Source organism: Anthonomus grandis, chromosome 5, assembly GCF_022605725.1.
Source record: "Anthonomus grandis grandis chromosome 5, icAntGran1.3, whole genome shotgun sequence".
Taxonomy (NCBI): domain Eukaryota; kingdom Metazoa; phylum Arthropoda; class Insecta; order Coleoptera; family Curculionidae; genus Anthonomus; species Anthonomus grandis.
In genome coordinates, this window is record NC_065550.1 from 334,404 (window position 1) to 350,844 (window position 16,441).

Sequence of the window (16,441 nt, forward strand, 5' to 3'; positions counted from 1 at the left end):
CAGTAACTACATCTTTGAAATCCCTAAAAAGGAAAAGAAAGAGAAAAGTTGAGGATGAAGAGTTTGATGATTATACTACTTTAGTAAACTTTGTTTGTGATAATTAATTGATAGTGTGATAATACATGATATTTTTTTATATTAAACGAAAAGAATAACATTATTTTTGTTTATTTCCTAAATACAATAATTTAAAACAAAATAAAAAAGAGTTACAAATAAAATTTTGTACTATTTTTACGAGCAGAAAAAAATATGTCCTACTCAAAAAAAATACAAAATGCTCTTAGAACGATGCATGGTTTTCCCATCTTCCAAATTTAAATGCGATATTATATTTTGCCTGACAAGCGCATTCTCCGCAATAGTGTTGGGATATAGACGCGAGTAACAAAACGCAAACCCTCTCGCGTCATCACAGCCGAAGCGCCAGCACCTCCAGTGCATCAGCGAGTCAACAGCAACCGAGTAAAGTAAAGTACCGTCGTCCCGGTCGACGATTCGAAATAATCATCTGGTTCACACGATCGTGCTCTACGCGCTCCTTCGCACACCCGCGCTGTTCCCCGCCACCCCCGTGTCTATCGGAATGGTACGCTGAAATAACCCCATAATTCGCTGCATTTATTCCAGCTCTACGCGGAAAATGCAATTTGAGACTTGAGAGCGGGATTTTTTTTCGCGGCTTGGCAGTTTTTGGGTAGTTTCGGCGCGACGCGGCGAATTGAACTTAAAAACAATACGGTGTGTGTGATTTTGTATTTTGTTCATGTACGGATTTTGTTTTTGTTGAACTGACAATAATAATATAATAATTATTTATTAACTATGGAAGTGGTGTTTAATTTAATTAATGTGAAGATATTTTCTCAACATTCTTATGAAGAAAAACTTGAGTTAAAAGCAAAAGGTAGACCATTGCCAGACATTATTATTAAAAAAGCTGGTGTAAGTAGAGGAAAAAGTTATACGCGTAAATTTAATAAAGACATTTATTTAAAAAATGAATGGATTTGTGGCTTTAACAAAAAGAATTCTTTATACTGTTTTCCCTGCCTACTTTTTTGGTGGCGATAAAGCTTGGACGGAAATAGGGATCACCGATCTAGAACATTTGAGTTTGAAAATAAAATGGCATGAAAACTCTAAAAGCCATCTTCATAATTGTATGGAATTGAGGTTATTAGGATCAACTAATATAATGACACAATTAAATTCTGCGTATTGGTTAAATATACAAAAACATAATGAAAATGTCTCAAAAAATAGATACATTTTATCAAAAATTATAAATTGTATTAAATTTTGTGGAGCATTTGAACTGGCTCTTCGGAGACATGACGAAAGTGATATTTCTGAGAATCCGGGGATATTTCGTGGGTTGATCAACTTTTCTGCTGAATTAGACAAACTCTAAGTGATCATCTAAAGAATTCTTCCATATTTAAAGGCACCTCCAAAGAAATACAGAATGATTTATTACAGTGTATGCTTGAAGTCTGTCATGAACAAATAATTGAAGAAATTAATCATGTCATGTCATGAACAAATAATTAATTCGCCATTTTTGGCAATCATGGCGGATGAAACAGCGGACGTTGCTGCAAAGTCTCAAATGGTTGTTATTTTTAGATATGTTTGCGATGGTGAACCAATTGAACGATTTTAGAACTACTTAATTCCTGAAAAATGTGATGCAGAAACACTTAGTAAAGCAATTCTAACTTTTATCGAGCCTTTAATTTCAAATTCACCCAACAAACTGATTGCCCAAAGCTACGATGGAGCAGCAGTGATGAGTGGCCACACTGCAGGCGTTCAAGCATTAATAAAAAAAAAGTATCCTTTTGCTCACTATGTACACTGCTATGCCCACCAGTTAAACTTGATTATGTCTAAAGCTGCTTCTGCAAATAGGCAAGTACGTGTATTTTTTGGAAATTTACAAGACATTTCGGGATTTTTTAATAATCCACCACAACGAGTAGAAGTATTGAATAAAATTGTAAACAAAAGAATCCCTCATGGCTCTAACACCCGATGGAATTTTAATATACGAACCATTAATGTTGTGTATGAAAATAGAGCCTCTCTCATTGATTGTATGCATGAAATAGAAGATCAATTTTCCAATAACACAGTTTGTAGTGCGGCCGCTTCTATTTGGCGTGCAATGAATGATCCTATTTTTAATTTTTGACTGACTTTTTTTCATCATGTAATGCCCCACGTAGATATCCATTCAATCAATTACAACAAAGAAAAATCGAACCTACTCTAGTAAGAAACGCTGTTGAAAATTTTGAACGCAGAATCATTCAAGTTCGAAATAATATTGATAACATTATTAGTGAGGCAACAAATATAATTAGCGATGAGCCACCAGAAAACAAACGAAAACGCCCAAATAACAACCAATTTGATCACCGGATTTCTGCTTTAGAAGTTTGTGATATTATTATAAATTGCGCAAAAGATAGATTTCAATTTAAAGAACATCTAGTAGTTGCATCACTTTTCTTTTCCGAATGCTTTGGAGAATATTGTGGCAAATTTCCTGAAGATAAGCTCACTTCCGTATGTACCTTTTATCCCATGCTTGATAAAGAACGTTTACGAACTGAACTATCTGTTCTATATTCAAGAAATGATTGCAGGGCATTAAATGGCGCATTACCTCTTCTAAAATTTTTAGTAACCAACAATCTAGGAGATACGTTGAAGGAGACAAAAAAATTATTAGAAATTGTGGTAACTACTCCCATGACGACATCAGAGGCGGAGAGATGTTTTTCAACATTAAAAAGAGTCAAAACATTTCTTAGAAATTCAATGACCGAAGATCGTTTAACAGCACTTTCCATGCTATCTATTGAAAAAAAGTTTATCTCTAAAATTAACAATTTTAATAAAAAAGTTATAACAAAGTTTGCCAACAGGAAAGAATGAAGAATAGACTTAATTTATAAAAAATAGGTAGTAGGTGAAATATAAGTAATATACGAGTATAAAAATAATTCAGTTTTTTTTTTGCTAATAATAATTGCAGAACACCCTAAAATTTTTACCACGAGCCGCCACTGCAATGGCCTTATTCCTATTCCCAAGTTGAAGTACGACCAACTGCAGGAACTTAAGAAGTTTGTAGATGAAACGTCACAATTCGACTACACTAATTTGCCTCATCATACTAATAATAGGACTGTAGATGATGCAGATATGGTAAGTGACAGCGATGAAATTACATTTTCTACTAATAATAAGGTCATTTCTTTTTTCAGCAAAAGTAACTATCAATACCAATGTCTATTATAATGTCCGTGCAAAACATGACGCGCTATTTCGGAATGAAGGTAAGCTACAACGGTCAAATATTAAGGTCCTTAGTAATGTTGTATTCTTGTTATAGCGGCGTTCAAACCTAATTCTTGTGGACTTGGATCGTTTCTCGGTACACCGAAGAGAGGAATCTTCAATTTTTTTTTTCAAAATTCTGTTTATTTTTTTTATTTTTAGTAGTCCCTAAGTATTGCCCATGTTAATGACTTCTAATAAAAAAATAGTACAAAACGATTTATTTTTTATTGTTTTGCATGGAAGTCTTCAAACTTTCAAATTCGTTTTTCTCAAAAATATAAAAATGTGACTTAGATCGTTCTTCCCCTATAGTCTTCATCTATTTTGAACCTTTTTTAACTTACTGACTTGACTATCATCAGTACCACAGTGTAATTTTAAAATCTCTTAAATCGAGCAAAAAATAAATAATTTTGTACAATCTTCGACTTTTTGAGAACAATTTGCTACCATATAACTATATTTTATCTCCGGTAATTTACGAGATCAGCATGTATACAAGCACCCTGTACAACAAATTGAGGGTCAATCAAAAAATAAATAACAGACCGATATAAAATCAACATATGAATAAACCGATAATGCAAACACGAAATATTCATACAAACTATTGTGATAGAGGTTTTAAACCTCTAAAAAAAATTAGTATCCTGAGGTAGTGTAAATATTCATACCCAATTTTTTTCGATGCGTTAAAATTCTTTACAGTTGATTTAAACGTTCCGTTATAGTTGCGGCAAGTTGCAAAAACTTTGGCCTTTTGTCCGGGTTAAGTTGCCAGCATGGAATCATCAGCAGTACATAAATCGCTTGGGGACAGGATTTCGGGCACTGGTATCTGAAAAGTAAGAATGTTGGTTTATTAAAATTACAAGCAAATAAAAAATAAGTTATCTTGTTGCTGACATGACATCTTGGGTAAAACATTACAGCAATATTATTCCTGATTGCAATACGGTCACTTAAAAATAAATCGACCGCTGGCTCGGACGGTATTCCATCTTTTCTGGTAAAAGACTGTAGGTATGGCATTATTACACCATTAAAAATAATATTCAATCTTTGCTTGTCAACAAAAAAATTTCCTGAACTATGGAAAGAGGCACGCGTATGTCCTGTTTTCAAGGGTGGGTGCCGTGAGTCTATTGAAAACTACAGACCAATTTCCATTCTGTGTAACTTTGCTAAGGTTCTAGAAAAAATTCTTTACTTGCGTATTCAACCATTTATCTCAAAAGATTTATCGGAATATCAACATTGTTTTTTAAAAGGAAGATCGACGGTTACAAATTTGACTCTTGTAACTCAGTATATATCGGAAGCATTGGACAAACAAAGCCAAGTAGACGATTGATCGATTGGATCATAGTCTTCTTTTAAAAAAACTTCAAAGCTATGGTTTTTCATCTGATTTTAACTCCTTATTTGAAAGGTTTTTGTTAGGCAGAAAACAATATGTTTTCACAGGGGCTTTCGGTCACATAAATATATTGCATCTTCGGGGGTGCCACAGGGCTCTAACTTGGGACGTTATTCTTTCTGGTATTTATAAATGATTTAATTACTATCCTTATCAATAAGAAACTCCTATTTCCCGATGACCTCAAGATATTTTCCACTATCGTAAACATAAATGATTGTTATTCCTTGCAGAGCGACTTGAATTATGTTGGTTTAATATTTAGTTCAGTAATACTTTGTTTATTTACATTGATTTTGCATATAAAAGTTCACCCGGTATAACACACGCTTTTCTTGGTAAATTGTTAATATTTAAACTCGACCTATCTTACATTTCATTATTCTCTTACTCCAATGTCCCTTCCATGAAGCCTTTATCTTTTATCCTACTTTACCTTATGGACTCCTCGGGGCGAGAGGAGTGAGCTATTTGACCGAGGTCATCCGCCAAAAACTTGAGTTCGGAACATGTGTGCGATACCGGAAAGCAGTATTACTACAGCAATCATTTGATCGGTACCTATAATAAATCTCATGCGAGATAATACCGAAGTGCGTCACGTCTTTGTTGATTTAATGAAAGCTGATTGGGGTGTTCCTATATCAACATCCTTTATTTCATTTATTACTAGGGTAAGTCGAGTCAATTTTTTTTTCACGCTAAATTGTGTCTGTGTATTCTTATTTTATTTCGCTTCTAACGTAAACACTAAGGATGTGCGTCGAAAACAAAAGAATCGCCAATTTTATACAAGGTGTCCAGTTTAAAATTATGTATATGGGGATATCGGAAACCGTTAAATATACGAGGTGAAACCATATGAGGAAAAACTTGCGCAATTAAATGCCTATAAATCATTTGTCATCTACTTCTTTAAACTCGCAATAGCAACTGATACAGGAAACAAAAATGTCTTTTAAAAATGTCGCGCCACTGAGCTGTTAAATAGTCCAGCAAGACAACATGTGTTGCGCCGCTGGCTTGATGCGATAGAATTTATTTTTAGTTATTGTTTGTCAGTCAGACAGTAGTTGTCGTATAAGTTTTTAACCGCTGCACTGCGGAGGAAAATGTTTTCGTGCTTAATTCCTAGAAATAAAGAAATAATAAAAAATAAGTAAATTTCATTATAACTAAAATAGAATGTGAATACGATAAATAGTACAAAAATCAAAAGGTGTTTATCCTTAAAAAAAACCTTGATGTCGCGAACAAGGGCGCGGAACCTACTTTTGTGAATTGCAGCCGAAGGGAGGTGATTTTACAATGATAACACGCAACTTTGCATACAAGATAGGTAACTGGAGAGTATCGAATGACATAACCACGTTAGATTATAAAATGATTCGATTCGAAATAGAGTCGAATGAGGTGATCACATCACTTACCTGGGTTACTTACTCGGTTACCTATAAAAAAGGCCTGGCAGAAGTGTCTAAGATCTCAGGCGTGCCGATACTAACCAGAGAAGATTTAGAGATAAGGGTAAATGAATTCGGTCAACTGCTCAATTAAACCTGATACCGTGCCCGCAAGGTACCATGGTGGAACGAAGCCGTGGAAATAAACTCAAAAGGGAATTTAGGAGAGCCGAGCACCGAGCATTTTGGGGAAGATCGCAAGAGGCTTGGAATGAGTATGAAGAGCTGAAAAAGCGCTTAAGATAGAGGTAAGAAGAAACACTAAAACATCTCCTCGAAACTCACTTCCCAGGAGAGGGCGATGCGGTTACGGATCCGGTCGACGACCATCAGGAGTCTGATAAAATAATGTCAAGTAGTGATCGATAGGGATCACTATCAAATGGGCAATGAGTGAATTCTGTCCATACAAGGCAACTGGGCCAGATGGAAATTCTAAAGATGCTGCAGTGGGCGCTGGATTCAATCCTTTCTCAGCTAAAAGATATTTTTCGGGTTGGCGTAGTAATGAGATATGTACTGAATGCACGAAGAGCAGCGAATGTGGACTTTATACCCAAAGCGGACAAAAAGGACTATAGCCTGGCTATGTCTTATAGGCTCTAACGTCCTTTGTAATAAAAAACCTTAGAAAGAATAATCGATAAATATTTAAATGAGGTGATTCTGAGAGAAAATCCATTGCACAAAAATCAACACGCGTACACAAAAGGGCGGTCTACTGAGACTGCTCTACATACCGTAGTTGAAAAAGCAGAGAGAGCCATCTACAATAAAGAGGTTGCATTAGCACTCTTCTTCGACGTTGAAGACCAGGAGCACACCTGCTTCATTAGTCCGTTGGATCAGATCAGCGCCAGCTCAGTTCTGGGATCCCTAGGCAGAAATGGGAGTGGGTTGTGGGTGCCCGCAGGGGAGTTACCCATCCCCGAAGCTCCAGTATCTGGTCATTGATGGTCTCCTAAGGCAGCTTGAGCAGGAAAGGTTCTATGCTGATAATGGACTGGTTATAGTTACAGGCCAATTCATTGAGATAGTGTGTGATTGCATGCAAAGCGCATGCAAGATCATCCAAAGGTAATGCGTAAAAACGGGCCTCTCGGTCAATCCTGACAACACGTCATACTTTTCTCGAAAAGGAGAAATTTTGCAGGCCTAAACCCGCCATTAATGTACCAGAAACCTTTGTACATCAGGCAAGCGGTCAAGTACCTAGGCGTGCATGTACCTGGACAGCAAGGTAACGTGCAGTCAACAAAGAAATTGCCATCTTGTGGCAACCTCAAAGGGTAGTTGACAGTAAGTGGGGTATAAAGGCCAACATCCTACACTAGCTGTATACTGCTGTGATTAGAATTAGAGTGGTGTACGGCTCGATCGTCTGGTGGACAGCAACAAACAGGTCTTCAAATACCCAAAACCTAGGTAGACTGCAAAGGCTGGCCGGTTTCGGCATTACAGGTGCGATGGGAACCACACCAAGTCCACCACTTAATATCCTCGTTGCCTTGCCGGAAGTCCCGCTGTAGATTCGGAGAGAGGCGCTAGTAACCTATGTAAGGTTGAAGGACAGCGCTACATGGCAGCATCGACCCGGGGTAGCAGGACATGCACCTATCACCAAACTGGTAGAGAAGGAAATTCCGATTCTCTTGCCCCTCAATGCAAAGCCAGGGGACAATGTGTGGTTAGGAGGGTCATTTGAGGTTGACATAGCAAGCAGGGAAGAATGGCCTAATATAGCGGCTCGATTTCGAAAAGATCTGCAAATATGGTACACAGACGGTTTAAGAATGACCCACACAGTGCTATCAGGAGCTGGAGTATATCGAGGGCAAGCTTTCTCGTTTGAAAGACATTCGTCAGTCTTTCAAGCCGAAGTGTTCGCCATTCTAAAGGTGGCCACCAGGAAATAAGTCAACGAGGGCCCGGAGATTGAAATAATCATTTTATTCTGACAGCCAGGCTGTGTTAAAAGCCATCTAAGCACCCGGACACCGTCCCCCCACTATTACTGCTACTACTTACTAGGAGGGTGGTCCGATAAGTACTTAGCCTACAAAAGAAAAACGAAAATTTGCGAAAAGTAACAATTTATTTTTATACATAGTCTCCTTTTAACTCAATACACTTCATCCAGTAATGCTCCAACTTCTTTAACTTCTAAAAAATACGTTTTCTGGACGTCTGAAAAGTAGGCCTTCGTGACGGCGATAACCTCGTCATTCGATTCGAATGAAGAGGTTACGAGAAAGGAAGAAGTACGGTACGGTACGCACGGGGCCAAATCTGGCGAATACGGTGGATGCAGCAGAAGTTCGTAGGCCAATTCACCTAAAACCGCGGCGATGGCGCATGTGTGAGCCGGCGGATTGTCATGGTGAACGATTTTTTTGGACCGTTTATTATGTAATGCGGTGTCGAATTGGCCCAATCATTCGGCATAGTAGAGACCCTGTGATCGTTACTACCCTTCTCCAGGTAGTCGAGGTAGATCATACCTTGTGAATCCCAGAAAACGATAGAACCGTCTTCGCCTTCTTCGGAGCAGGTTCGCCGGGTGAAGTCCACTGTTTCGACTGTCTGTTAAAGAGACTTCTTCGGATTGCGCTTAAACAGCGTCAAACAGTGCTCTAAAATGGTTTTACGGTTGCGCTTGTTGTCCAGAGTAAGTAGCTGCGGCACCCATCACCAGGGCCGTATCTAGGGGGGGGGGGGGGTTTGGGGGTTCAAACCCCCCCCGAAAATCTTATAACGTAAAATAAAATTGAAACGACTGGTAACTATAACTCTTTTTTTTTTAATTTACTTTTTAAAGTTTTAAAGGTGTCCAGGCTATAATTAGAGAAAAATATCCAGCAGCAATATATGTGCACTGTAGGGCTCATTCTTTAAATTTAGCTCTTGTCCATTCCTGTAAGGTTCAGAGTATCAGAAATTGTATTGGAACAATAAAATCTATTGCAAATTTTATAAAAATATCAGCTATGCGCACTGAGATATTAAAAAATAAAATTAAAGAACATGTTCCAAATAGTAAATGGAGTAAGTTAACATCCATGTGTGAAACTCGGTGGGTGGAAAATCATGATGGACTAATTAGGTTTACTGAAGTTTTTAAACCCATTATTGAAACATTAGAAGAACTAAAACAAGTAAGAGACATCGAAACTTCTTCAAAAGCTTTGCAGTTCCTTCGAGCTATTATGACCAGTGAGTTTATTATCAGTATGTTAACAGCGTCCACTTTATTTGCTTTTACTCTACCGGTATGCAGAATTCTCCAGACTGTGGATTTTGATCTATTTAGCGCTGTTGAGCATGTGAATACTGTTATTAGTCAGGTCAGGAATATGAGACTGAATATAGAACAAGAATTCAAAAATATTTGTAAAAAATCTGAAGCTATTATAAAGTCTATAGATGATCAAGAATGCATAAAAATACCTAGAATAGTAAAAATGGAAGACTTGTTACCATATGAGGAATTTTTGGACCTAGATACGTTATCTACAGAACTACAGTTGTTGAAACAAAAATGGATTAAGCTGCCTCAAGCAGAAAGGCCAAAAAATGCTCTTGATGCATTATCAGCATGTAATCCATCTTCGTTTCCCAATATTCATACTCTGTTGCAAATTCTGGCTACGTTACCTGTTTCTACAGCCTCATCAGAACGATAATCTTCATCGCTAAGGCGTTTAAAAGACTATTTGCGCAATTCAACTGGTCGAGGAGCGGCTAACAGGACTTGCCCTTTTAAGCGTGCATAGAAATATTATAATTGATACCGCAGAGGTCTTAAATCGTTTTGCGAGGGAAAAGCAAAGAAATATTCAGTTGTTATTATAATTACTATTTTTAAAATTTTAACGTTGTTAAATGTGTTTTTTAGTTTAAACTGGTATCTTATTTTAGTAAAACCTATTTATAAATTAAAGTTTTTTTTATCCCTAATATCTCAAATGTCACTGGCCTAACCCCCCCCAAAATTTTGGTCCAGATACGGCCCTGCCCATCACGCCGACAGCGTGATGGGTGCCACCCAAAATGTCTCGTGAGATATGACCTACGCGGTCTTTCGAGATGCCTACTGTCTCAACAAACTCGCGCATCTTCAATCGGCGGTCTGCCAATACCAGATCGTAAATTTTCGTCACATTTTCCTCAGTAAAAGTCGTTTTGGAGGCACCTGAATGTGACTCATCAAAAACCGACGTGCGACCACGTTAAAACTCGTGAAACCAATTTTCGACGGTTGTTATCGAAGCAGAAGAGTCACCGTATTTCCCTTCCAAAAACAAGAATCGAATCACCAACTGATATTGCTTTTTTCTATTTTTCAAAAATCTGCGAACACCTCCGTTTTCACGTCAAAGTCCGATTTAGCTGAAATTTAGATAGTAGCCGTCTACGAGAATATACTATAAGATAGGACATTTCTGTTGCGATAGTGGCCCCACTACGCGGTGAGGCTAAGTACTTATCGGACTATCGTCGTAGTAACGTATTGACAGGTGCTTTAGGGATGGGGTTCCTCTTTTGCGGCGCTTTGATTATTTTTCCTTTGGTTATTTGTTATCACAATATCACAAATTTGTCTTCGATAGTTTTATTTATGTGACCGTGGGTCTCATAGAATTCACATCGCGACGGTTAAAAATGTAACTTTTATACAGAAAAAAGGCTTGTTGAATGCTTAAAACCTGATGTAAGATTTACAATTTTTTTAAACAACCTTGAAGTATACCAATATTTAAATAAAAAATTCATATATTTCTGGACTTTTCATATAGTTATAAGTATGTATCATTTTTTTACTTTAATTTCGTTAGAACCCGGAAAGCAGAGCCTTAAGATACCAGGACAGTTAACGACGCCTCATTTAAGTTATAGTATATCTGAATATACTTGTATATTTATACTAATATTTTAGACATAAATTGTTACCTGATTCCATCTTTAAGGGACTCCAGCAATTTTTGTTGCCGTTGTGCTTCGGGCGCATCCAGACTCCCCAAAAACGGTGGCTCCTCTCCAAGAGAAAACATTTCATATAGCGTTACTCCGTAAGACCAAACGTCCGATTTAACAGAGAACTTTCCATGTTCCAAACTTTCAGGTGCATGCCTAATAAAGTATGATAATTTTGACATTTATTTCACAATTTTAACGTATTTTTACAAAACAAAGCCCGAGTCTGCAACAAGCTTTGTAACAAGAAGGATTTAAATAAAATGCCCAAAAATGTATTTCTTTACCTCATTAGTCACGTAGACTAATAAGGTTATTTTTGACGAATATTATTCAAATGTTCACTGCTTTTATGGAATTACTTACCATTTTATAGGTAATCCTTTATTGGGATTTTGTATATAGTAGTAGTCGCACCCTCTGGGGAGGCATTGTGCCAGTCCAAAATCTGAAATTTTTACGGTAGTTTCGTCCACAACTAAAACGTTTCGGATCGCAAGGTCCCTATGCACTATATTCTGTAAGCCGAGGTAGTTCATACCCTAAATAAAATTAAATCAATTTAATCAAAATGAAGTATTTAAATCTCAATTTGCAATTGTATAAGAATAGTCAACAATGAAAATATGAAGCTTAAAACTATGATTTAATAATTAAAAATAAGAAGAAAAAAACATTCAATATAATAAGCACCTACGTCAAATTGAAAAGTAAATCTTAACAGTCATTCTTAGCACTATACGATTTTACGCAATACGATTTTAGATAATCTTTGAAAATGTTAATATTAGTACAAGTCAATATTTGTGGTAAGAATTCATTATTTTTAGACCAATTATTTTAGAATTTTATTCGTTATGTTCGGAGTAATAGCCATTTAAATTTTTGAACATCTAACTATTCAATAATTGTTTAGAGAAAATTTATTTAGTTTTTTAACGAAACGCCCTGTATATTTCTTCATTTGTATTTTCAACATTCAAAGAAAATAATAATTACCATCGCAATATCCAAGGCATATTTCAACAGTTGTTTTTCGGTAATTTCATTCCGCGTGATATTAATGTAGTCCAGCAGGGACTTGTGTTCAATGTACTCCATGATCAGATGCAGTTCCGGCTCCCTTTGAACTGCCAGAATTTTTACAATGTTTGGATGAGACAATGACTGAAATAGAACACGTTTTTTTGGTATATTTATTCATGTTAAATCAATACTTGACAACTATTACCTGCATGATATTTATTTCACGTTCAAAGTCGCTAAAAGCTGCAGCCTGCTCTTCCGGGAAGTTGGTTGTAGTGGAATTATTTAATTCTTTTACCGCCACGATTTTTCTAGTGTGGTCTTGCCTATTATCCCAATAACCTTAAAAAAATGAATTTAAAACAAGGATTCTATTTTTTTTAAACTACGAGGGTGGTCTTAGAAGTACCCGACCCAAGAAAGAAAACACGAAAATTTTGGAAAAAAATGTATTTATTTTTCAACATAATCTCCTTTCAGCTCTATACACTTCTCCCAGCGATGTTTTATAAGTTCGATACCCTTTTTATAATAAGAACTGTCTTGCGCCTCGAAATAGCCATTAACTGCAGACATCACTTCTTCATCGTTAGAAAATCTTTGACCACTGAGCCAGTTTTTTAAGTTTGTAAACAGAAAATAATCTGAGGGGGCTAAATCTGGCGAATAGGGTGCATGAGGTAGCAATTTAAACTTTAATTCGTTAATTTTGGCCATTGCAATGACGGATTTGTGAGCTGGTGCATTGTTTTGATGAAACAACACTTTCTTCTTAACCAAATGCGGCCGTTTTTGCTTGATTTCTTCGCTCAAACATTGCAATAACTTCGCATAATACTCGCCGTTGATAGTTTTACCTTTTTTCAAGATAGTCAATGAAAATTATAATAATAATAATAATAAAGGTCTTTTTATTTAGGAAAAAATACAATAATTACAAGGTTAATAGTTTAAAGGCAAGATTCAGCGCACAAAGATTCAGATATCTAAATGCCTGTTCTTCCATCTAACCTAATTATCTATACTATACTAAGTTTCAAAATAGGAATGATATAAACGCTATAAATTATAAAGAGTACATCAACCAGCAAAAAAAGAAAATGTGACAGCATATATGCCTACACAAGGAAAAAGAAACAAATTCAACCCCACAAACAAAACACATCACAAAGCAAAAGATACAGTCTGTTATATGTATGTAAATTATGCTTTATTGTTCCTGTAATAATTTCTTAAAAATGTATTTTTTTAAAGAATATAAGCTAAAAATGTTTTCGGTATTAGTTTGGCAGCTATTTATAATTTTTGAAATTTGAAGAAAATGATCTTTTATAAGTTTCAGTTGAGTAAAGCGGAGGTGTTAGCCTTCCTTTATACCGGGTATTAATATTGTGAACATCTGTGCGAAATTTTATTTTATTATATAAGTACGGTGGAGATCCTAAATTAATTATTTTAAAAAACATTGAAGATGCGTGAAAAATCCTTCTGTTGTGCATAGTCAACCACCTGGTTTCCTTAAGCTTGTGTTTTATGGGGTTGCGCTTTCTTATGCCATATATTAATCTAAGGCACGCATTTTGGAGTTTCTGAATTCTACTCTCTTCAGCAGTTCTCAAGCATGGACTATGCACTGCATCGCAATGATTAAGCTGTGATAGGACCAGCGAATCACACAGTAGAATTTTCGTTTTTCTATTTAAAACGTAACGATGTGTATACATATTTTTAAGGTTTAAAAATCCTTTTTGAATACATGAATTTACGTGCTGCGTGAATCGCAGGTCACTATCCAGAATCAAACCCAAGCTCTTGCAGTGCTCGACGTGTTTTATAGGCTCATTATTGATATGAATTAGGTCCCTATAATACTGTAAAAAACTCTTACGGCTACCCTTGCCTCCAAACAGCATAAATGCTGATTTTATAGAATTTAATTGTAAGCAATGATTTTTAGAAAACTCGTAAATGCTTGCAAGGTCATAATTAATGGCAGCCACTGCTTGGGAACTTTCACCTGGTTCAAATGAGAGATATATTTGAGTATTATCAGCATAATAGTGCTGCTTAGATGATATGAATATTTTTGCCATGTTTGATACATAGATTGAAAAAAGAATTGGCCCAAGGATGGAGCCCTGAGGCACGCCAGAAGAAATCTCTAAAAAACCAGAATCTACGCCATTATAAGAAACAGCTTAATACCTATCTCTAAGATAATTAGCAATCAACGCGCATGCCCCCTCCCCTAAACCAACAAATGACAAAATATTTATTAAAAGATCATGGTTGAGAGTATCAAAGGCCTTGCTACTATAGTCAAGCATTACCAGTAAAGTTAGTTTATTGGAATCAAGTGCTGATAAAATATCATCAGTTATAGAGGCCAATGCCGTACAACAGCTGTGGTTTGATCTAAACCCTGATTGTGTCACTGGTAAAATTAAGTTGTCTTTAACATATTTCTGAAGCTGCATCTCCATTACTTTTTCTAATATTTTTGATAGCGTTGGAAGAATGCTTATTGGCCTCAGATCGCTTAATGTACGAGGATTTAACGTCTTGAGTAAGGGGCTAACTTTCGCTTTTTTCCACATTGAAGGAAAAACAGAATCATTGTTCAATCATCAGAATCATCATCAACATTATCCCTTGCGCATCCCAAAAAACCGACGCCATGACCTTGCCTCCAGATGAAACGGTTTTCGCCTTCTTTGGAGCCGGTTCTCCCTTTTGAGTCCATTGTTTTGATTGTTCTTTTGTCTCAGGTGTGAAGTGATGGACCCATGTTTCATCCATGCTTAAGAAACGATGCAAAAATTCTGCTTCGTTGCTATTAAATTTCGCTACACACCCAATTGAAACATCTTCACGACACTGTTTTTGCTCGAGTGTGAGCAAACACGGCACCCATCTTGCACACAGCTTTCGTTCATGTCAACATTTTCAGTTAATATGCGATGTACCGCACTTTTTGAAATGCCTACTATGTCCGCTAGCTCGCGTACTTTCAGTCGACGATCATCCAGTACCACTTTGTGAATTTTCTTTAAAATTTCTGGAGTCGTCAGTTCATTTGGTCGATCACTGCGATGCTCGTCTTGGCAGCTCGTACGGCCTCGTTTAAACTCTGCTACCCAATATTTTACTGTTGTTAACGAAGGAGCAGACTCATCCAGAGTAGAATGCAGTTCAGCTTTTATATTGGTTGGGCTGAGGCCTTTCAAATAAAAGTATTGTATTACATAATGATGACCAGTTTTCTCCATTTTCACAAATTCACTAAAAACATTCACTATTGATGGCTGCCAAACAAATACCAAACAACGTGGCGTCTTCAAACTTGAAACATATGCTTTATAGATTGTATACTTTCTAATACACTGATATTTTTCAAACTACTACCGACATCTCTAGGTCAGGCCGGGTACTTCTGGGGCCACCCTCGTATTTAAATGAAATATGAGTTAATAATTACTATATACTATTTTATAAAAAAATATGATCCATTTATATCTCTCAATGATGGTAACTAATAGATCAAGCGAAAGGTCATTTTTAAAAATTAAATTGAAAAAAAAATCGTCTGCGTACAAGCATGCAAGAAGACCGCCTTGTCCACTTAGTTACTACGCGAGATTAATTTCGATAATATTGCGACTGAAAAGCATAAAAAAGAAACGTTTGAGTTGTAATCTTATAGTTTCCATATAACGTGAAATTATTTTAAAACTAAATTTTTTGGTTAATTTGGTTAATATGATTGTGATTTTTTTTTATGGTAAACACAAGCACAAGAAAAAAGTCCTATGTCACTCTTGGAGTGGTGCTTGCGCGAAGATATTTGTGGGCATTAACTTTACAGTGTTACTATTTTGCCAAGAGTTTGCAGACGGTAGCTCAGAATTATTGGAGGCTGTTCGAAGGTTCACTTATGACTGGCTATTAAAGAATCTGTACTTGATTATAACTATTAAATAAGAGGGCGCCACTTAGTTTTTTTTTTATAAATAAAAGAAAACTAAGAAAAACACTTGGTATATAGGTTTCAATTAACAATTAAATGACCCTGGATAAAGTAGATTTAAAGAGGCAAAAGAAAATATCTTAACAATACAACCAAATTATATTTACATCAAAGATATGTATACACCTCATGTTCTAATCTGTTAAATGTTAATAATTTATTATGAATTAAAAT

The 16,441-nt window shown here is 36.1% G+C and overlaps 1 protein-coding gene across 3 annotated transcripts in view; it reads right to left on the reverse strand.

Annotated features, from left to right (window-relative positions):
- Positions 1-16,441, reverse strand: part of LOC126736020 (tyrosine-protein kinase hopscotch-like) — a 185,729-nt gene that overhangs the window by 14,333 nt on the left and 154,955 nt on the right. For 2 of the 3 annotated variants that reach the window (XM_050440210.1, XM_050440208.1), the window contains exons 14-18: positions 12,446-12,582; positions 12,214-12,381; positions 11,581-11,756; positions 11,191-11,370; positions 826-4,195 (exon numbers count right to left, since the gene is read on the reverse strand). In XM_050440210.1, the coding sequence (XP_050296167.1) occupies positions 4,060-4,195; positions 11,191-11,370; positions 11,581-11,756; positions 12,214-12,381; positions 12,446-12,582 (797 nt within the window). In that variant the 3' untranslated portion in view covers positions 826-4,059. Of the gene's footprint in view, positions 1-825; positions 4,196-11,190; positions 11,371-11,580; positions 11,757-12,213; positions 12,382-12,445; positions 12,583-16,441 lie in introns of those variants that run through there. The other variant, XM_050440209.1, reaches the window with a different exon arrangement.